Source organism: Rhipicephalus sanguineus, chromosome 2 (genome assembly GCF_013339695.2).
Source record: "Rhipicephalus sanguineus isolate Rsan-2018 chromosome 2, BIME_Rsan_1.4, whole genome shotgun sequence".
Lineage (NCBI taxonomy): Eukaryota > Metazoa > Arthropoda > Arachnida > Ixodida > Ixodidae > Rhipicephalus > Rhipicephalus sanguineus.
The window spans coordinates 142,832,579-142,855,773 of record NC_051177.1 but is presented as its reverse complement, the minus strand read 5'-3'; the positions used below and the strand labels follow the sequence as shown (position 1 = coordinate 142,855,773).

Here is a 23,195-nt window from a genome sequence, read left to right as displayed (position 1 = left end):
ATTTCACGCTATGAAATACATTCGGGTGATTCGAGATGCAATTATATCGTCATTGCCAACAAAGCTTCATCATCGCAGTGGCGCCGACACCACGGAGAATTCGCGCAAAGGACACAATTACAAAAAAAAATAACAATTTTTCACTAATTAACCCACACCTCAGTCGAAATGGCGCTTGCGTTGCTAAGTACGCGATTGAGCTCACGAAGGTTCTCCACAGTGACTACAGTTCCAAGGCGTACAAAAAAAAAAAGAAAAAAAAAAGAAAACGTTTGTGTGTATAATCTCTCTCTTTGTGACATCCAATAGCCAGGTTTTTGTTTCTCTTTTTCTTTTGTCTCCCCCCCCCCCCCCCCTGACTTAGGTAAGCTCACTGTTACAATGCCTTCGCTTCTACGGCTCACCTAGGAAACTTTCGCTTCCATGGTGAGCTGAGTTGCGTGCGCCGAAGTACACGGTGCCGCATTACAGACTACTCTGAATATTCTGCGAAAGGTCACGAAGCACTGGTATATACGTCAAATGCGTACGCCACTGCATACGCCACAGAGCATATACGTCAAAGCTGACCACTGCATTCGTATAGCAACCCCTGACGCTCGCCAGTGCACAGATGCACATCCCACCTCAGCAGCAAAAATGTCAAAATTACTGCTTAGATACACTATAGGCTCCAACAAGTAAAACTTCCAAGGCTTACTCATTTTGAGGAATAACTCGAAAAGGAAAAGAAACAAGCCACTCGGCAACATGTTCACGTGCACCTCAGCCCCCCCCTCCAAAAAAAAACAAAAAAAAAAAACACGATATGCGAGAGTGGCCTATAGCGTTTCCAGCAACGCGGTCATTTGCTGGAACAGTAACATTGTACGTCGGCACGTGTCGTCTACTTATTCTTCGGGCTAATGCGTCATCGTTATTCACCTGCATTCAAGCGTCCGCAATGAACTCCCCTGTCGAGGCCCACACACATTGCCTCGGGCATATGTATGCTCCTAACGTTCCTCTCGTCGCCAATGAACACAATGGAACAGACGCCATCCGTGTGCTAAATATATAACAATGTTCGTGAGTTGCCGCAGTGCGTACAAGTACAATTATGACCGATATTTTGTATGGCATTACGAGAAAGAAAGAAAGAAAGAAAGAAAGAAAGAAAGAAAGAAAGAAAGAAAGAAAGAAAGAAAGAAAGAAAGAAAGAAAGAAAGAAAGAAAGAAAGAAAGAAAGAAAGGAACGACATCTGGGCCGGGCTTTGTGTAAATCGCAGAATGGGTGCCGAGGGAAGGAAAATCTGAGTACGCGTAAGAATATAGAACACACTTGGACAGCAAGTATGTAATGCGATGAAATCACGGAATTTGAAAAGCATATAACCTGGAATCAGCCAGCATAAGATAGCGGGTAACAGAACTCACAATGAAGTTAACCTAACTGCAGTCCAAGGTTCGACGAAAACTCGTTAGGCGAGCGTGATTCACTCAAGAAATAAGACAGGCACCCGCCTTGTTAAAAAAAAAAAATAAGCATAATTTACTAACTTGACGGGGCCCCTACGAATCCCCTGTTAACAAATGTTCACAGTAACGTAACTCTCTTATCATAGGCATGCGCAGGGTTTTCAATTAGAAGAAGAGGGGGGGGGGGGAAGGGGAGGTTGAACGAAGCTTCGACCCTTAAGAGCAGAACGCAGCGCAAAGACAAGGTATTGGGGGGCGCATACTGGTCGGTGTTTTTTAGGTATACGCTGCAAGCTATCATTCTTACTTTTTTTTCTTTCTACTGACTGCACCTGTTACACGCATACCTTTGTATCCGCTCGTACCGCTTTTGCATGGGTGACTGACCCGTCAAGCTGCCCTTGGCAGCAGCTTTTATATATATATATATATATATATATATATATATATATATACGCGGTCTGTTCCACTTATCACACCTCGTGAGTACAAGTCGGTCGGTACAACATAAGCGTGCGTGGGCACAAAAAATGGCGGACGGCATTAGGCGCCGCGCACTGATGATGTGAGCGGAGGAAAGGCAGAATTAGGCGAGTGCATAGTGCGACATTACTGGAGCAAACAAAAAAGAGAGTATGGGCTCAACACGTGATCACCACGTCATAGAACAGAGCACGCAGAGTACGGGGGCAGTGATGCCGAACAGGCATACACTCGGCGAACTAAGGTCGTTTGCACGGAGCACTGCTATGACGGCGCGCAAACGGGCATGTCACGTTGTATTTTCTTTTGTTTCCTTTTGTATTTCGCGGGCATCTACAGTAAGCAGAAAAACACTAACGCTTAAGAGACAGAAACTGTCTAACAGCACATTTTATGCGAAACCGATCAACAGCTTTATAACTGGAATTTTTCGCCCAGCTTCGTCGCGTTGAAAGTTGATTAATTAAAAATGGCTGATTAACCAATTAATACGAGCGAAAAATATTGCGTGCCTTACTCCGCGCACTGAAGGCATAGTTTGCCGCTAAAAAAAAAAAAAAAAAGAAGACGCACACAAAAGAAGACGGGGACGTCATCTTCTTTCGTGTGCGTCTTTTTTTCAGCCTCAAACTACGCCTCCAGTATCTCACGAACTAGGCCAAGTGCAAGTTCTCCTTCAGCACATTACTCCACGCAATAGTTAGCAACATGAATTCGATCGCGCCGTCGTAGACTGAGTCGGCATAATTTTAAACTCCGCCTAAAGTTAGCTGGGTCACCCAGCACATATACACTCATGCCCTTCTTTCACCTCCTGTCGGTCGCCAAACTGGCAGCTATTAAGTATTACAAATTGATTAACAACAAACTAACGCGATCCTCTCGACGCGCCAGTAGAGGATGCTGACACGCAGAGAGCTTGTCAAGCCCAATTAGACGTGCGAATTCCGTTGCTTTCCAAGCCGTACCGTGCAATATAAGCCTTGCGTAAAATTTGGCCATATCTAGAAGAGTGACGTATTTCATGCTGTGATTAAACAAAAAAAAAGAAAGAAAAGACCGGTCCACTTTAATTCTAAGCCACATTTGCATATCATTAAGGATGCATTACACGTTACTTCTTACACGACAAAAAATATATATATATATACGACGATGCAGCCACTCATTATACACTTTTTCGACATACATATATATCAGCCTCACAATCACCTGCCTTGCAGCTGCTGCGCCGATCTGCCGAGTTGGACCACCTCCTGCGCATGTTTTCCTTTTTTTTTCTATGTACGAAATATGCGGTTAGACTGAAACGTCTGAAGTTGTGTCTCTTCGTGACAACGATGGTTAGACTATAGACAGCTGTAACTAGCGCTATAGTCAACGACTTTGATAGCGTTGGCATCGTCGTTCGAGCCTGTACGCGCGGAGCACGCGGTCCGAAATGCGTGAATGACATGTACATTTCAACCGCTCTCTTCACGATCTATCATTACTCGAATTCGCAAGGGAGCAAGCGTCAACCCCGTGTTGCCGTTATCAGCCCGAAAAATGATTGATAAAGGCGATAAAGAAACGCAATAGCGAGTGGAGATGCTCTGACACACATACATTATATATATATATATATATATATATATATATATATATATATATATATATATATATATATATATATATATATATATATATATAGATGACGCACACAGCGCAGTGGAAACCATATGCGTCAAAGGCATACGTACATGTGCAAGCAGCATCAGCAGCAGAAGATGGTCTAGCCAGAATTTTCTGCGCAACGCCGTGCTCTCGGACCGAGGCGTCAGTGAACTTCATTTCTTTCCCTGCATTCCTCCTTGACACATACGCTTTTTTTTTTTTCTGGTTCTATGGCATAGAACCAATGAATCAGGCCGACCTCTCCGCCTTAAAAGCAGTGTCAGACTGGTGTACCGTTTGGCAGATGACTATAAATACTAAAAAAATCTGCTGTCCTATCAATAACTCGGAAGAAATTTAAGTCGAGCTTTTCATACATCGTCAACGGCATCCCGCTGGAGCACGTGCAAGAACACAAATACCTTGGGCTAACAATAACACATGACTTGAGATGGAACTCCCATATCAACAACACAACATCCACTGCGTTGAAGCGACTTTTCTTTCTTCGGAGGCACCTCCGATTAGTTCCACCTGATATAAAAATCCTGGCCTATAAAACCTTTGTTAGGTCAGTCCTTGAGTATGCAAATGTGATTTGGTCCCCATACACAAAAGAACTAATTAAGAAAGTAGAAGGCGTCCAAAGGAAAGCGCTGAGGTATATATATAATAAGTATAAGCCAACAGACTCCCCCTCCGAACTACTCAAGAATGCTGGGATTCTAACATTACAAAACCGATCAGTACTAGCCCGCTCTAAGCTTTTGTACGAGCTTCTGCATAAGCAGTTTAACATTGATGTCTCCAGATACATTTCCAGAAGTGAAACACGGCCATCGCGACATAAACACACACAAATACTCCAGGAATATCCTTTTCGTACCGACTGTTTTAAAAATTCATTCTTTCCCTTAGCAATAAGAGAGTGGAACGATATCAGCGAGGCCATCACTAGCAGCTGCTCCTTGGATGTGTTCACTTGTTCGATGGAAAATAGCCTGCTAGCGTTGCAGACTTAACTCTCCTGTATTAAATTGAAGATGATCTTGTTTTTCACTGATTTTTTTTTTCTTTTCCTTCACCGCGTCCTTTTGGTGTTCGTGGTTATCTTATTATTTGGATGTGTAACTTATTATCGATGTACGCTTGTTACTCTCAAACCTTGTATAACTATACGCATGCGTGAAATATTGTCTAAACACATCTGCGTACTCTATCTTGAAGCGATTTGTTCCACATTCTAAAAAAGTTATTTGTGACTATAGTGACCATATTTTGAATGTCATACAATGTACATACTTTCGTAGTTATATTTGCACGAACACTACTGATTCATATATATATATATGTATATATACGTGTGTCTGTAATTTGTTTACTCACTTCTTTATCACTGTTTTTCCCCCTCCTGTTATAATCCCTCAAGGGATTGACAGTATTTGCAAATAAATAAATAAAAATTAATATTGTACTTTTCTTCTTTTTTTGCTAGAACCCCCCCCCCCCCCCGGTAAAAGAAGGCACCGAATTAAAATGTAAAGCGATACGTACAGAGTCGGTATACACACACTTTTAAGTTTCAAAAAGCGCATATACATAGACGGGTATTCTGTTCGCGCAGCAACAGGTACCACGAGTGTGACACGGATTAAAGGGTAGAGCCCAACATCTCGGTCTGGTCGCAAGGAAGTACTTATCAACCTCACGCGCTCCCGCCCCTTAAGAAAAAAAAGAGAAAAGAAACTGATAACTTTTAGACTGGTGGAGAGAGAACACCGGCAACGTATCACGCAGACACCAGCAACGTTAGACACCGCGGTGTCAAACTTATAGCGAAACAATGATAGCCTAGTCACCCCAACGAGCAAGCTTAATCTGCTACGACTCTTATCAGCACCTGATTACGTACCCGTACGAGCACCCCATTCCACAGGGACGATATAATTGCTTCAAGCTACAGACGCAGAGCTTTACAGTTGCCCAGAAGTGACGGTCCAGTGAATACGCACCTCCTTATCTCATCCTCGTCACTTATCGCTCACCTTTCACCAATGTAAAGCAGCTGCAGGCCAGAGAAACCAATGAATCAGGCCGACCTCTCCGCCTTTCCACAAATAAACATTTCGCTCTCTCTCTCCATACCTGTCTTACACATATCTCAATCAGTCGAATGTGAACGTTAGCTTTCGACATCAGCCGCACGTCGGCGCTTCCTTCTTAATTACGCCTGCCTTTTCATGCGTTAGGATAGGAGATTGTCTGCGGGCCCTAACCCACTCATACTAAGATAGATCCCGACACACATGCACCATCGTGCAGGTTCTGCTACCAATAAAGCAGCCACCCTGTAGCACATGGTATGGGAATGTCCACACAATCCACCCATACAACCCAGGACACAACTAAACATAAAAGGGTGGGAGGCAGCTCTGTCCAACTCGGATCCGAAGACTCAAGATGCACTCGTGAAACGTGCGAGGGCAGCGGCCCGCGCCAATGGGATCCCGGACCAAAGATCCCGCTCACCGATCTTCTCACTGTAAACCAAATAAACGCTTTATTCTCTCTTTCTCTCCATGGCGTCCTGTTTACACGGAGACTGCTGATATTACGGTTCGCGGAGAATTGAACCTGATATTCGCGAGTTCCCGAAGCCTTGTATACTGTACAATGAGTACGAAAGACTGCGTGCCGTATGGTTGTACTGGTTCAGCAGTCACCAACTGCTCCTATAATTCGACGTTTTCACAGATCCCGCCTACAAGCAAACAGCTATCACAGTATTACATAGCCTCTATCCGGCAATACGTCCTACTCGAGAAAGAAAGAGAGAGAACTGTTTGTTGAAAGGCAGAGCTGGCGTATACAGATCGCTGACCTGCTATACTCTGCGTGGGGAAGGGGAGTTAAAAAAAAAAGACGGGATACACGAGCCCGCCCCCCTCCCCATAATGACGCCGCACACTGCAACGAATATATTCCGGGCATGCCACAGTTAATGCCAACCTCCATCTACATTGCTAACATTACCCCGGACCAGCGCGAAACAGTACGGTCCAGCTAAGCTCGCGGCTTCCTCCTTCCCCCAGTGTGGGGTAGCAAACCAGACTTTATTATTCTGGTTGACCTCCCTGTCTTTACCTCGTTCTTTTATATGTCTCTAGAGCTTGCGGAACCAACGACTGCTGCTGGAGCGGGCGCGAAGGGCAGGTGTCTGTTGCTGAAATTCAGGACTGAGGAGTCGACTCGTCGGCGGTGACGGAAAAATAACCAACGCTCTCCACTTGATTTCTTAACACAAATGTTGCAACAAAGCCCCGATAGATCCCGATAACAGTAAACGTATGCTACCGTATCCGGCAGCAATCATCCGCGTCAGCGAGGCGATAGGTACGTCGTACGAAAGACCACGATTATCGCAGGCAGCACTGCATCGACAAATCAGGAAGACGTCGCGCGGCGCGCAGGAAGTGCGTACAGACGGCGGCACAGCCTCTTGCGCATGTGTCGACTGGTTCACGGTGGTGGCCGTGACACGCAGAGGGCGCGCCACTGCAGCGCGACCGCTATGCCCCCTGGCTGCTGCTCGACCGGCCTGTTACCCAACACCGGAGCTCGGCAAGGACAGCCAGAATGCATGCACGGCACTGCACACGTGCAGAGGAAAGGCAGCGTATACAGTAATTCTTAGCAAGAAACTAATATAACGAGAAGAAAACAAAAAGGCGGAGGTTACGCAGAAGGCGAGCTGTGCACAGCGTGCTTGGGCTGACGGCCGGAGGAAGTCGCGTAGAAGCGGAATAGGGAGAGGAGGAATAGCGAAACGAAGGCTGGATCAAGAGAGAGGGGCAGGAACGGGGTCACGCGATTACGAGAGATTGCGAGAACGACCGGCACGGCACGCTCAGGGTGCGCGCGCGGGGCGAACGGCGTTACGCCCCACAGACGAAAAGGCGACAGGTCGCCCTCCCACCGTACCGCGTCATGTGTGTGTGTGTGCGTGTGTGTATGCACGCATGCATAGTATAAGAACGAACATTTGCGCAACAATGCATGCACAAGGCTCGAAAACAAGTGACGTGTGAAAGCGTGGGCACACATGGCAACACATGTACACAGCGCGCACTCTAAAGATTTCACTTAACACTTGTGGTTTCATTAAACGGTGCTTTCATTTTCGTTAAGGGGAAGAGGTGGCCATTTAAGAGCTCTATAAAGGAATAATAACATATAATTGTAGGGATTTAACGTCTCAAAACCACGATATAATTATCAGAGACGCAGTAGTGGAGGACTCCGGAAATTTCGACCACCTGGGGTTCTTTAACGTGCGCCTAAATCTAAGTACACGCGGACCTCATGCATTTCTGCCTCCATCGAAAATGCTGCCGCCGCGGCCGGGATTCGATCCCGCGACCTGCGGGTCAGCGGGAGCTAATAAAGGAAGAATATTTCTAAGCACCCCACTGTTTCCGCGAACTGCGATTGAGTAGAACGGCCTGAACGATAATGTGTTTGAGCAAGACTACACTCGGTTACAACCTAAAAAAAAAAAATATTAAAAATGGCAGCTCCGTCCACAAAACCACGGCGCACATATACCCTTCACCTGTGAATAACAGTCGTGCTAGCTGGTTTTCACTCTAACTGTAAGTGCTTTTTCTCGGCTAACGTAAATACCACGCATATATATTAAGTGTTGAGGGTTTGTCGTTAGTACCTAAAACATTATGTTTGTCTGAGCAGCGATATTAGAATGTCAAACGAAATTTACCAGGATGTTCAACTTTCTGACCTTAAACCAGCGACACAAACGTGGGTCTGTATGGGAACTATCTCAAACACGTCGTGCCTCGCAAGTGCCACGAATCACTGTTAGCCGTGCAGTATTAGCAGTAAACAGCCTACGTCGTTGCTCACAACTCGAGCAGCAAAGCCGTCTGCCAGCAATGAAAGGCCGCAAAGCAATCTGATCCGGACAACCAACACTTCAGAGATCCTGTCCGTGAGGTCAGTGTGCCAGACCGGGCTGTCTGCTGTGCCTGTGTCAGGAAAGAAAGTCATAAGCTACAAAGCGCTTAGAGTTAAACATGATTCTGGCACACCTGCCCACAGACTTCAGGAATGCCTAATCGTAGGAGAGGCTGGCGTGCTTCTTTCAGGTAACCTTGCAAGCAATTACGCCGGACGAAGTATGTTATCACAGCTTTAGAGACCGACAGCGACGGAAGGGCGCCTGACCAACACCACATAGACTAGCCTGACCAAGCCGGTGAAGAACGGCCGAGCGAAAACCGACATCGAGCGACAGCAGCATGCAAACCATACCATGTTTCCAACCTTCGCATCTACACCCGTGCCAGACCAATTAAGGAGCCGTGCGCGTGGATAACCACTTTCGTCTTGTGCGCCATAAGAGCGCCAGGAAGGAAAAGTAGTTAGCCCGGACGATGTCGTAAGTACCGGCGTTGACGTATAGTGCGGCGGTGGCGCTTTTGTGATGAGGCACGGCAGCGCGCGGTCACCACCGGTTTGGCGACCTTGAGACCGCCGGGCAATGAGAGTCCTCCCCCCTACCCCTCCCTTTTCCAACTTTCCCCTCCGTATCCGTTCCGCGGAAATCGCCGCCCCCCTCGCACCTTCTCTTCCGCCGAATTGGGTCAGGTGCGAGCCGGTCTGCCCTCCAGCACACAACACCGGGAAAACGAAGTGGCCGCTGCGGCGGCCGATCATGGACGGCGCGCCCTGGCACTATTCCGACGAGACAGCAACGTCGTCGACGCCGCATACAGAGGGCCGCTGTAAGAATCGACCACAATGAAATCAAGCGCGCGCATTCGAGTCATGTGCGATACAGGACATACCTCAGAGGCCATAGGCGCGCGCACGGTTCTCCGCTGGGAGGGGCGGGGGGGGGGGGGCAATGTTCCATCGCACCCCCCCCCCCCCCCTCTTGTTGATCGTGTGCAAAAGATAGCATGCTTCACAATGGATATGGAAACGAAGCGACGACGTGCTTTTCACAATGACCTGCCTTTGATCCCTGGCTTTCCGGGAGTGCAGATGGGAAGTGAACGGTTCTTGGAAGGCAACATCGCGGGCCTTGGGCCACCATTATCGTCAAAAACTTTGCTCTTTCGACAATGAGGGGAGACGTACGACTGAGTGAAACTATGGAGCAGACTTTGAGACCGACTCCCCCCCCCCCCCCCCCCCCCCCCCCCCCCCCCAAGGGTTGCCCCTTCTTCCACGCCTTTGGCACCAATTCTGCAACTCTGTTAGACCAGCTGTTAATCCGCGCATTATGTAGTTTACCTCCCTTAATTTTCTTTCGGCTTTAAGGACTCTTCTTCCTTCCTCTCTTTTTTCTATCTATCTATCTATCTATCTATCTATCTATCTATCTATCTCTATCTATCTATCTATCTATCTATCTATCTATCTATCTATCTATCTATCTATCTATCTATCTATCTATCTATCTATCATGGATCGTGAGAGAAACAGTACAGAAAGAGAAATGACTTTGGCTAGACTGAAAATAATGTAGGAAGAAGGAACCTCTCAAAATGTGACAATGGGATGGATCCGCTGCCGACAATCGAGAGTGATCTGCGATGTGCATGACAGAGCAGCGACAACGGAGGGTACAAAAGGGCACAGTTCAAGAACCTCTACCCACGTGTGCTACTTAATAATACACGCATAAAGTACATGAAATGCGCACCTACGTATTTTACTACCTATAAGTAGCGGTTTCTTTGCATGTTTTTTTTTCTTCTTTGTACATCTTTCCTGGAAGGACCTGCAGTATTCTGCCGTGTAGATTTAGGCGCAAATATATATCGAGCTGTGTGGATGCAGTTCACGGTAGATGTGGTGATGTTATAATGACGCGAGCCTCTCTTCTTGGAAGAGCGTCGGAGGCACGTGTCGGCGACGTCACCGTTCTTGCAAAATTTCAAGCGCATTTAGTGCCTTTATTAGACCTACAATCAATGTCACATATTTCCCAATGGAATGTATAAGCGCGATTGCTCGTTTGTATTTGTCTTTAATGCGTCAGCTTTAGGAGCGGCAAAGCGGGAAAAAAAAGTGCCCGAGCTTGTGTGAAGCCAACGGCTGCTTGTGGCTGGCCTACCGCATATACTCGCATAATAGCCGCCTTCTTGACTAACGTCGGCCAAATGTTGGCGATCAAGGTAATAGAAGGTAACTGGGGATAATTAAGAGTAACGCTGGCAAATATCTCTCTCATTTACCGCTAAATAGCCGCTAATCACCTCTAAGGCGAAAAGCTTACGAAAAATCCGGCGTGATCACGAAACGGTACAGAAAACACCACCCGACCTCTCAGGCGTGGTACTCACTTTGTCATTTGCGGCGTTCGCGTGAATAAAATAAATTAAAAAGCGGCGTTCGCGTGACTCGCCATACTGACGGCTGCGCAGTAAAGCGGAAAAGACATAACGGGCTACGCAAAAAACAAAAAGAAATTAATTAAAAAATGCCACAATTAGGCACCTTCACTGCACGTAGTTAATAGTACTTTCTGTGCATATCTTTAAAAGGGCACATACGCCTTCGCCTTTAAAGTCGTCTTAAGTGCATAAGGGACTCCGGTATTCTTTTTTTCGTACGGTCGTTTACCAAGGTGTCCAATGGACAGCGCACTCAGAAGACATCCTCTTAAAGCGTCACAAACTCTCTCCTTGGTAAACAGTTAGAGAAATATATATATATATATATATATATATATATATATATATATATATATATATATATATATATATATATATATATATATATATATATATATATATATATATATATATATATACGTCATAGGCATTTTTCGTTTTTGCTCTCTCGATGACAAAAAGACTCATCGGTCAAGAATACCAAAAAATACGTCGTTATTATATCCCCCCCCCCCCTCAGAAATCGCATAGACATCGCACGTCCACGGCTTCCCGCGCATCGCTCGTGCGTCACACATGCCACGGCCATTTCCTTCCAGACGTCCACTCGCTGTCACAATATCATCCATTTTTTTTTTCTTCTGCTTCTTTCCGAAAACATCTTTGGTTTGTTTTATCGCGCATCAGGCGCGACCTTTTCTTTCGAAGGCTTCGAAGGCCTTTGCAAATAAGTCTGCGGCGAGGTAGTGGCGATCGAAAGGAAATCCAAGCGGCAGAGAAAAGAGGGTTGTCCACGCTGGCCTTTCCGAAGAGCCGTCGCCGCTGCTTGCAAAACGCGCAAAGGTCAGCACCGTCGCAGAGCGCTATTTCGTTGAGTAATGTATGGACAGCTAAAATCACGGGCTGCAAAGAGCATACGGCGCTGCTACAAATGTATACGAGACGTACACCCAACATCGAAAGTTTACGGGACGTTGGCTCTACACCAAATGCGAACTTCTGCTCTAATCTGAACAAAACTTGTCATTCGGCGACTTGGTGCATAGCTTTTGGTCTGCTCTATTAGTGCGTAATGCTTCCATCTAGCTGGTGACTGTAGCGGTTGCAATACCAACTAAAGGCTGGAACATTAATTTGGGTGATATGTCCCCAGGCAAAGCGAGAATACACCTTTATCGAACATTTCGCGCCCCGCGAACGCTTGCTATTGGATGTACGTTCCGTAATACAGGTATGACGTGGCGCACTGCGGTAAGCCGAAAGAGACTAACTGGGGGTATAGGGGTTACTCCCTTGAGGGACTAACTGCGTTTCCACAACCATTGCTCCCTTTGGGAAGCAACGGCACGGAGTCTCCTAGCAGTCACTCCCTCGGAGATAATCATTTAGTATCTTCAGTCATTCTCTGATTCTCTGGGGGATGAAATATTAGACCACCGCCGCTCTCCAAGAATGAAATGTTGCTCCCACCGGTTACTCCTGAAGGACTAACTGTTTGTCTTTGCAGTTGTTCTCGTGTCCTGACATTTACTCCCTGAGTACTACCTGCTCATCCTTGCGTTTATACTCCCAAGGGGATGAATTGTTTAGCCCTTCATATCTATAGTTGCTCCTCAAGCGATGGAATGATGACTATATATGGCTAATAAAGGATATATATATATATATATATATATATATATATATATATATATAGGTTTCGAAAGAATGTTCCTGGCTATTGGTTTAATTATATGAAAGAAAACTAGTCACAGTGAAAAACATAACATTTATTCTGAGCTTTCGGCCGGGGACCGGCCTTTATCAAAGAATCAATTCTTTGATAAAGGCCGGTCCCCGGCCGAAAGCTCAGAATAAATGTTGTTATGTTTTTCACTGTGACTAGTTTTCTTTCTTATATATATATATATATATATATATATATATATATATATATAGACATTCCTGATGAAGGCCAGACTCTGGCTGAAACGTCGAAATAAACAACGTTGTGACTTCTCACGGAGGATCTACTTGACTACTTGCAACGCTACGGCCACTCCACCACCATGCCTGCCATATATATATATATATATATATATATATATATATATATATATATATATATATATATATATATATATATATATATATATATATATACATGACAAACATGCTACTCAGACGCTACACACGACCTGCTTCCCCTACAGCGCTGCTTGGTTGCTTCTAACTCAAAAGAGAGACAAAATTGAAACAAAGGAATACTTCACTAGCCTGTTTCTTTTTGTTCTTTGTTTTTTGTTTGTTTTTTTCATTGCAGCGCGGGCACCCGGGAACTCTCCGTATTGCGCTTATACGTCATTACGTGCAAGCATTGTATTGCACCCCTGCCGCAAGCCAACGTTATAACTGGGATCCTGCAGTAACTATGTGGACCTTATAGCCCGTCATATGGGATGATAATAATAATAATAATAATAATAATAATAATAATAATAATAATAATAATAATAATAATAATAATAATAATATCTGGGGTTTAACGTCCCAAAACCACGACATGATTATGAGAGACGCCGTAGTGGAGGGCTCCGGAAATTTCGACCACCTGGGGTTCTTTAACGTGCACCTAAATCTAAGAACACGGACCTCAAACATTTTTGCCTCCATCGAAAATGCAGCCGCCGCGGCCGGGATTCGATCCCGCGACCTTCGGGTCAGCAGCCGAGCGCCACAGACCACCGTGGCGGGGCCGTCATATGGGAGCCCCCGCAACGATATAAGAGTGTCCCATTATCATTTTCACTGAGAGGCCCCCCAAACCAAAAGGAAGCCAAAGCGGTTAAGTTTCATTTTTATCCCGAAAGGTTCTTCACCTTTCCGCTTATTTCATTACGATACACGTGGGCAACGTCAGCACAGAGCATTGCACTCATCACGACTTCGCGCTTTTCGGCTACGCGCTGCAGCATGATCTCTCGCTCGCGCAGATGCAAAACCCACTCACTACACCGCAGGGTGAAAGCCAGTTTAGCGCGCATGAAGGCAACTGTGAGACGGCTACACAGAGAATGACATGCGAATGCACTGCAAAGCGTGGTGCGGCAGACAAATCACAACTGGTGCCCCTCGTAAGTGGACCAACCAACATATCGTATATATGCTCTCGTGACGTCGTGTGAATCGGGCGTGTTGGCGTCACGAAGTTCGGCGCAGAGACGGCCAATGTCAGATAATAATAATAATAATAATAATAATAATAATAATAATAATAATAATAATAATAATAATAATAATAATAATAATAATAATAATAATAAAAAGCCGGCAGATCCCACGCATTGTGGGAATCGATGTAATGCGAAGCAGCCAGCAAAGAGCTGCATACATCGTCTTGTATGTCATTGAGGAAAATGCGTGGCATGGTTTTCATGTTAACTCCTATTATTTATGTTCGTCACACAGTAACATCGCGCATACCAACATCGGGGTCGATCAAGCTAGAGAAACGGCCGCCAGCGCCCCATGAGCGTGGCACGCAAGTCATGCTGTACATGACATACGTGTCATGACTTTCAGGTTAACTCGTGTTATTATGTTCGTCACATAGTCACGTCCTGCAATACCGATTTCGGGGTAGATCAAGCTAGCGAAACGGCCGCCAGCGCTCCATGAGCGTGGCGCGTAAGTCATGCTGTACATGACATGCGTGTCATGATTTTCATGTTAACTCGAGTTTTTATGTTCGTCACACAGTCACGTCACAAGATACCAATTTCGGGGTAGATCAAGCTAGCGAAACGGCCGCCAGCGCTCCATGAGCGTGGCACGTAAGTCATGCTGTACATGACATGCGTGTCATGATTTTCATGTTAACTCGTGTTATTTATGTTCATTACACAGTCACGTCACAAGATACCAATTTCGGGGTAGATCAAGCTAGCGAAACGGCCGCCAGCGCTCCATGAGCGTGGCACGTAAGTCATGCTGTACATGACATGCGTGTCATGATTTTCATGTTAACTCGAGTTTTTATGTTCGTCACACAGTCACGTCACGCAATACCAATTTCGGGGTAGATCAAGCTAGCGAAACTGCCGCCAGCGCCCCATGAGCGTGCCACGTAAGTCATGCTGTACATGACACGCGTGTCATGATTTTCATGTTATCTCGTGTTATTTATGTTCATTACACAGTCACGTCACAAGATACCAATTTCGGGGTAGATCAAGCTAGCGAAACGGCCGCCAGCGCTCCATGAGCGTGGCACGTAAGTCATGCTGTACATGACATGCGTGTCATGATTTTCATGTTAACTCGAGTTTTTATGTTCGTCACACAGTCACGTCACGCAATACCAATTTCGGGGTAGATCAAGCTAGCGAAACTGCCGCCAGCGCCCCATGAGCGTGCCACGTAAGTCATGCTGTACATGACACGCGTGTCATGATTTTCATGTTATCTCGTGTTATTTATGTTCGTTACACGGTCACGTCGCAAGATACCAATTTTGGTGTATATAAAGCTAGCGAAACGGCCGCGAGCGCACCATGAGCGTTGCACGTAAGTCATGCTGTGCATGACATGCGTGTCATGATTTTCATGTTAACTCGTGTTATTTATGTTCGTCACACAGTCACGTCGCAAGATACCAATTTTGGTGTATATCAAACTAGCGAAACGGCCGCCAGCGCACCATGAGCGTAGCATGTAAATCATGCTGTACATGACATGCGTGTCATGATTTTCATGTTATGACTAGTCATTTATGTTCGTCATACAGTCATGTTACGCCATACCAATTTTGGTGCACATTCGATGAACCAAGCGACCAGGAGAGCACAAAGTCGTAGGCGGCTAGATAGATAGATAGATAGATAGATAGATAGATAGATAGATAGATAGATAGATAGATAGATAGATATATAGATAGATAGATAGAGATAGATAGATAGATAGATAGATAGATAGATAGATAGATAGATAGATAGATAGATAGATAGATAGATAGATAGATACGCTCAAAGTCGCAGAAGTTCGCTAAGAAATGCTTCACATTTAAAATAATAATAATAATAATAATAATAATAATAATAATAATAATAATAATAATAATAATATTTGTAGGGGTTCTGGGTCCCAAAAGCCACGATATGATTATGAGGGACGCCGTAGTGGAGGGCTCCTCTAATTGCGACCACCCGAGTTTCTGTAACGTGCAGGCCAATGCCAGAATAGAAACGTGAAATCCCTCTGACATTTTCCTAGCTTGCTTATATACAGGGGTCTGACGAAATCTGATGACACCGAGAAAATGAAGGGAGAACTTCCTCCTTCCCGTTTGGCTGCCGAGCTTAAGGCTCCGAATTATATAGCGGTCGCGATGGCCGAATTTCGCACGTGTTAATTTTAAACACTTAAATAATTTTACCCGGCTCACGCCCTCCACTGCCGCCCGGAGAATCCGCGCGTCTTGCGGGCTTTCTTTCAGACGCGAAAAAAATTATTTTTGTGCGGCAGGCACAGAGCAACACAATGGTGGATATGGAGTTCTCAGCCCGGCCTACAATATTCTCGTTCATACTTTTCATCTAACTACAACATTTTATAGCTTAATAAATATGCATGCAATCAGGCGAGACACGAAATACTGTCTGACTTGCCTGTAAACCGACGGCAAACATTACATATTTTCCGTCCCTCAGCTATGTCGCACATTCATATACTTGAAGATTTCGGCGCAAGTTACGTGGGACACGTTGTATATAATTGTACGCATTTCTACCCATCTATGTTTATCTATCTATATAGATCCCATCTATATTTATCCCGCATTTCCGCGCCGAGCGCTGTACCTGTAGACGTCATCCCCTTGGTACTGCATGATCGCGCATATCCTCTATCCGACGATTACGAAACTCACTTTCGCCCCGCGTACCGAACAACCACGGCAGCTATAGAAAAGTGTAACCCCAGAGGACGACGAACAAGCATGTTATGCGTGACGTCACGATAGCGTACCGCGCAGTCGTCGGGAACACGGACGTGAACCTGCTCGAGCACAGCATGAACACGAACGAGATCACCCCCCGCCGAGTATCGGACGTTCTGAGTGCTGCAGTTGTGTGGTTCTCGCGCGCGCGACACCGAATTCTGTTACGCGCATTGTGAAAGAAAATAGAATCGCTACCCACTGCGCATTCGCATGCGTGCGTGCGTCACGATTTTACTGCGCCCTTCGCCACTGACGGTGGTGCAGAAAGATGTGCGGGTGCGAAGCGTTGGCGAGATGTGCGGGTGCGAAGCGTTGGTCTGAAAACCCCATACTTGCCCATGCACACCCGGTGCGTGTATACAAGCAACGTCACGACTGCTTACCCCGCAGAAGCCGACGATACGTGCGGTTTAATTGCCACCACTCAAACTTCTACGTGGACAGGGAACGCACTAAGCGGACGAAACATATAAGGCCCCGCATATATTCGCGTCTGCACTTCGCCACTCGTTTTTTTTTTCTTTTCCTTTTTTACCGAACTGTCGCGTTGTGCCCGTATACGACAGAACTCGATCTGCACAATTTGTCGATTTCCTGCTTCCGGCCGTGAACCGTGGTACAGTTGTTCTATAGCGAGTCGAGTGGTATACACCTCGCGTCTACCTCGCGAATAAAACGGATCGCAGCTATAGGGGGCTCGAATCACGCACCCGCGTCGTCGCCGCTTCAGCGACAAAACCTGCACGCTATATAGCTCATTCCCGAAACCGCTGGTTCGTTCAGACGGGTGTGAACCTGCGGCTCAAAAGCCCTCACCGTACACGCGAACCACGTGTAACCGGAGCTTCAACCTCGAGACGACACGTAACTCGATCAGGCCAGGACCTTTCTGTTTCTCGCTTTTTTTAATCGTGCCCTTTCGCGACAACACTCACGCGAGCACAATAATTGGAAATGGAAAGTGCAGGGCACTGCTTTAAAGTCAAGCGTGTGTTTCCACGTTTGCCTTTTCTTCTTTTTTTTTTTAAAAGATCATGTTTGCTCTCGATAAGCGTGTAGCAATCGGAACAACAAGGATGTTAATGAAAAAAAGGAAGAGAACCTGAAAAGAACACGAACAAAAAGAAAGGAAAGATACACAGAGCTATAAAGAGATACACCCCCTTCGGTTTCTCGTCAATGTATTCCGTGTCATTTCTGGTGCTCGCCTCTGCATCCATCCATCACTCCACGAAGAGCAAGGCCTCGCTACTCAATGTATTATGCGAACAGCGCAAGCGCATCACTCACCACGCCTGTCCCGAGAAAGAGCACTCGCCGCTCTGGCATTTCAACACACGCACGCAAGAACTATAAACGCGCGCTTCTTCGACAGCCACGTCTCGTTCCGAGTAGACGCGAATTACGGAGGAAGCGGTTGTTCCGCGGTTCGATTGCCTTAGCACCCGCTTCCGAGATTGACAGCGAGAGGCGCGCGCCATGCGAAGAGCGATCTCGTGGGTCACGCGACTCCATCGTAGCGCTGTAGCCTGTCCTCGTTTTTCTAGCGCTAACATTCGTTCAAGATACATCGTAGCGTTTTCGTCAAAAATTAACAAAGGGGCAACTCTGCGTGGCACTACATACGTAGTTTTCATTGACGTCACCGTGGTCGACATCTTGGAGTACTAGCCGGTTGAGACGCTGCGTGAACTCTTACTCGAACGCGCGCAGAAAGAAACGGTGACATCAGATTAGTGCCGGTGCCCCCTCGCGTTCCCTTGTGTTCCCCCTCGGCGCGGCGGACGAACTGAAGAAAGCGAGGAGGGCACAGAAGAACGCGGAGGCCGTACGACTGTGTGTCCTCACCGCACGCTCTAATGAGATAAAAAAACAAAGTCACGGTGGCCGCCGTGTTGAGGTACTCAGCGCAGAGAACCTGTCTGTGACGTCACGTGAAAACTAAGGGCGGATTTAAGCGGCACGGTTCAGCCAGGTGGGCTGAACCGTTGAGCCAGGACGGCCCGACGAGCGATAATGTCGCGGTATGTTTCCGTTCCCGTGACCGCACAAGCGGCGGTGGGAAAACGGGTGCATTAGGAACAGCAGGAACTCATATACAACAGGAGGAACGGGTGCAGTAGAAATTGATGCAACAGGAACAACAAGAACGGGCGCTGTAGGAAATCGTGAAGTAGTAACAACAGAAACGGGTGAGTAGGAACAATAGAGAACGGACGCAGTAGTAACGGGAGCAGCAGGAACGCTAGAAAGCGGATGCGTCAGGACTGATACCGTGGGAATAACGGGAACGGGTGCAGTAAAAAAGTGTGCAGTAGGAGCTAAAGTCCCTAGATTTTTCCCTGTTCTTTCTTAAGTACCGACAACCATTAAAGCGCCGGCGACGAACCTCATTGGCTAACGCTCGTTTTCGGTAGCCATGTTCTTCCTAACTCTTTTCCAGCACCTGGTGAAACGCGTCCCCCATTCACTAATGACAGGGGGTTGACGGGAGGAGAAAGGCGCGTCGCGGTAGCATATTGTCCGCTGAAAGATGCGTGGCTAATGTACTTAGACGCACATGGCTTTGTAAATCTTCCAAGTTAGGAAGAAAATGGCGGCAGACGCCAGGTGCACGTGAGAGAGGGCCGGGAAAGGAGGCAGTTGTCGATACTTAAGTAAAGAGGAAAAAAATCTAGGGACTTTAGTAGGAGCCTTAGAAAACAAGTGCAGCATGAACTGGTGCAACGGTAACGGATCGCCATCAGATTAGTGCGGTGCAACCAAGCATCCTTCACACCAAAACCCTCGCGTTCCTTTGTGTTCCCCCTTGGCGCGGCTGGCGAACAAAATAAAGCGGGAAGAGCACAAAAGAGCGCGGGAACCGAACACCTGCGTGTCCTCTTCTACACTGACACACTCTAATGAGATAAAAAAGTCACGGTAGCCGCCATGTTGGGGCTCCATCGCGGAGCACCTGTCTGTGACGTCACGTGCAAGGCATGTATATACGTTTCATTATGTTGGGAGGATGCTTCGACTACCATCAACTGGCAACCGCCTTCTCTACAGTGCTTGCTTGCAATCCTGTAACTGATAGTTGTCGCATAATGCCGTTTTAGGTACGTTTTGTCACATGAGAGGACATTTGGACTACCAACGACATGTGAAATCCGGCTACACAGTGCTCCGTTGCAATCTTATAGTCGATATTTATTGAATGGTGCAGTTTTACGTGCACGGTATTATGTTGTAGGACATTTTGACTAACAACTTTCAAAAATATTCGAACCAACAAGAACGTTTCAATAAATGCTTTAAAATATGAAGTGTACAACATGTACAAGATGCACCAGCATGTAAAATATCATTTTCATGGATTAATTTGGCAGCAGAGGTATAGGAGCCAACTGCTTTATAAGCGTTGATCCCACATCAGTTTTTGCATTCTAGAGCCTTTCGAAAGTTGCTTTTGCTGTTTAAAGCTTTTGAAAATGCCCGAAGCTTATGGTGTCTTCCCCAAAAACACTGCTGCCAAATTCACTTGCCATTCCTAGGATGAATTATGCAATGCACAAACACCATCATACTACTAATTTTATTTAAGAGAAAACGATCTCTTGCACTCTTCCACTACATGAACCGTACACTGTATAATATATTATATATGAATTATTCTTTGTCTTCTAGACCAGAATGCCTTTTTTATTCAAACTTAACACTGTGTAGGTAAAGAATACACGGATACTAGTCTCAGTATGTTTTGTGCACTAGCTTGAAGTGTATAAGATGGGAAAACTGACAGTTTGATCATGAACTCCATAAATATATCGTGCTGAGCAGTGACCATTCATTCAATAAAAAACAAGAAACTCGAATCTTACTAACAGTGCTACAGTTTAATCGCGTTTTATTGCAAGAGGGGACATAAGTATAGGCAAATTGTCCGTAATGTCTTTTTTTCTTTCTTTCATGCTGTTTAAAAAATCTGAGTTAGGCAAAATATGCTTCCTCCGGGATTCTGAATTTCTCAGTGTTGGCCCGTGTAAGAAAGTAGCTCGTATTTGGTAGCTTACATATTATCCAGGGTGGCACCCATGGTACGCGGGAAAGCCGTCTTCTAAGTTAATGTGAAAAGTATTAGTTGCTATGTACCTGCTTTGTAAGGAACTTAGTCCGGACTGTTTGCAGTAATGTCTATTTCCTTTTTTTTCTTTTTCAACGGTATCCGAGCCCATAGAGGACGCGACAGAATAGCCTCTCAGGGCCGCAGCCACGTCACGAACGAATGATCGGCAGTAACCTCTGTAGACGGCGGCGATCCTACTGGTACTCGTAATCATACAGCGCGCGCACGCATCCTTAATTCAGAAACAAAATCTGCTGTGTTCCCTTAAAGTTAGTAGCTCCTTGCCAATCAGATGTTAAGGGGATACTGAAAGAAATTTCTGCCGCCAAGATTTTCAGCCAAATTGTAAGATTGGGCGCTGAAATCGATAGGCACAAGCTTCATTTCAGGCAGAAACGAAAGGAAAATAATGAAATTAATGCGTTCTGCCGCGACTAGCGGCCGTGCCGTGAACTTCAGGAGGCGACGTTGGGTGACGTTGCAAACCTCTAAAACGGGCATGCCAACAATTCGAGCCGTCGCCTACATCTCTCGAGTCTCAACGCGCTCAGCTACCAATGCGGTTCCCATAGCTATTACGAACAGCACTGCTGCGAACAATGCTCCCGGCTGGGGTAAAGCATCAGCGCTTTTGTGGAAGTGGGAGAGCTGGGACGAGAGGAGAGGTGGAGAAATGGAAGAAGAGGACAGGAATGCGTCCACCCTGCATGCGCCTCGGCAAATGTGACGTCACGGCTCGCGTGCAGACGCCGCGCACTGACAATCCACCAAAAATAGTCAACTGTTCACAAATACGTGAAATAAACTCCGTTTATGGGAACAGTCGCGTCTTCGGAGTACAATTTCGATGTTTTCGTCAGTTTTTCCCATTTTTGTTCAGTATCCCTTTAATTAATGCGCCTTTCCGCAGGACACCAGCGTACTGCGACGAAAGTGACTTAAGCATTCCGCACGCTATCGGTGAGTTCTAGAATCGATCTCCTTAGCTATTATCGTTTTCTTTTCATGGTGGCGCTGCCACTGTTTTTCGGGAGGTTTCTGGCCGTACCCGTACAATCGGGAGGACTGCTCAATATTCGGGAATCTCCCGGGCAAATCGGGAGAGTTGGCAGGTATGCCAGCTGGACTAGCGTGGTCGTGAACAGGTGTCAAAAAAGCGATCGCACGAGTGTTGGCGATCTCGCGAACATCGTTGGCTGTCTCCCGTGAAGCAAATGACGCGAACTTTCGTTCACGATAGCAGCGCACGTGCCGATATCTATGACTTGCGCATACTTGTGTTGTTACTTGGATCACTGCGATAGCAATCATTAGTTAAAAACTCAAAACAGTTTTGGGTAAAGCACATTCAATATAATAACGCCCTCTTTGTATACCTTCGAAAACGTACTAACTTGCTTCGATTGACAACGTACCGTTCTAGGCTGTACTTGGACGGTTTTAGACCAAAAGGTCAATCAGAACTGTGTCTCAGCCAAAAGCGAGCGTCGATGCGTTACCAGTGATTGCGCGCTTTGTTTCTCTACCGTGCGCATGCGCACTCGTGCATGTGGTTGGGCCATAACGCTAAGCAGCCGAGTGTAAGCTCACCGTGCACGCTGACAGCCCGAGACCCGCTGAATCCGGAACGGCGCTGGAAGGCGCCGGAATAGAATCCGCTGCACGAGCGGTAGTCCTGCATGGTGTAGCCGTGGACAGGAGGTGCAGTATGCGGAAGGCCGGGTGTCCCGAAGTCAACTGGAACGTTTAAGATGCCTTGGTGACGGTGCTCCTCTCCCTTTCTCCGGTAATCCATCATCAGCGACATCGCGAGGATGGGCCACGGTTGGGTTGCAACTACGGCGCAGAAGCTTTCGCAGAACCAGACAATACCTGCTCTTCTTCGAAACGATTATCCCCCCTCAACATTAACAGGTGGTACATCAGCAGTGGACGAAAAGCTGCTTAGCACCGGCCTGTTAGAGTTTAAGAAAAGTGGCAACCGTCAGTAGTGAGAACACCTGCACAGGAACTCCTCTGTAGAAATAAAGCGGAACTGCAGGCGACACAGGCGCCCGCTTCTGGGAAAATAAGGTCCCTGATGTTTTGC

The 23,195-nt window shown here is 46.4% G+C and overlaps 1 protein-coding gene across 3 annotated transcripts in view; it reads right to left on the bottom strand.

The window, feature by feature from the left end:
• The window catches only part of LOC119383746 (ets DNA-binding protein pokkuri), a 150,874-nt gene that overhangs the window by 106,729 nt on the left and 20,950 nt on the right, over positions 1 to 23,195 (bottom strand). For 2 of the 3 annotated variants that reach the window (XM_037652041.2, XM_037652043.2), the window contains exon 1: positions 22,697 to 22,928. The exons of the other annotated variant lie outside the window; for it this stretch is intronic. In XM_037652041.2, coding sequence (XP_037507969.1) covers positions 22,697 to 22,913 — 217 coding nt within the window. In that variant the 5' untranslated portion in view covers positions 22,914 to 22,928. Of the gene's footprint in view, positions 1 to 22,696; positions 22,929 to 23,195 lie in introns of those variants that run through there. 3 annotated transcript variants of the gene reach the window in all.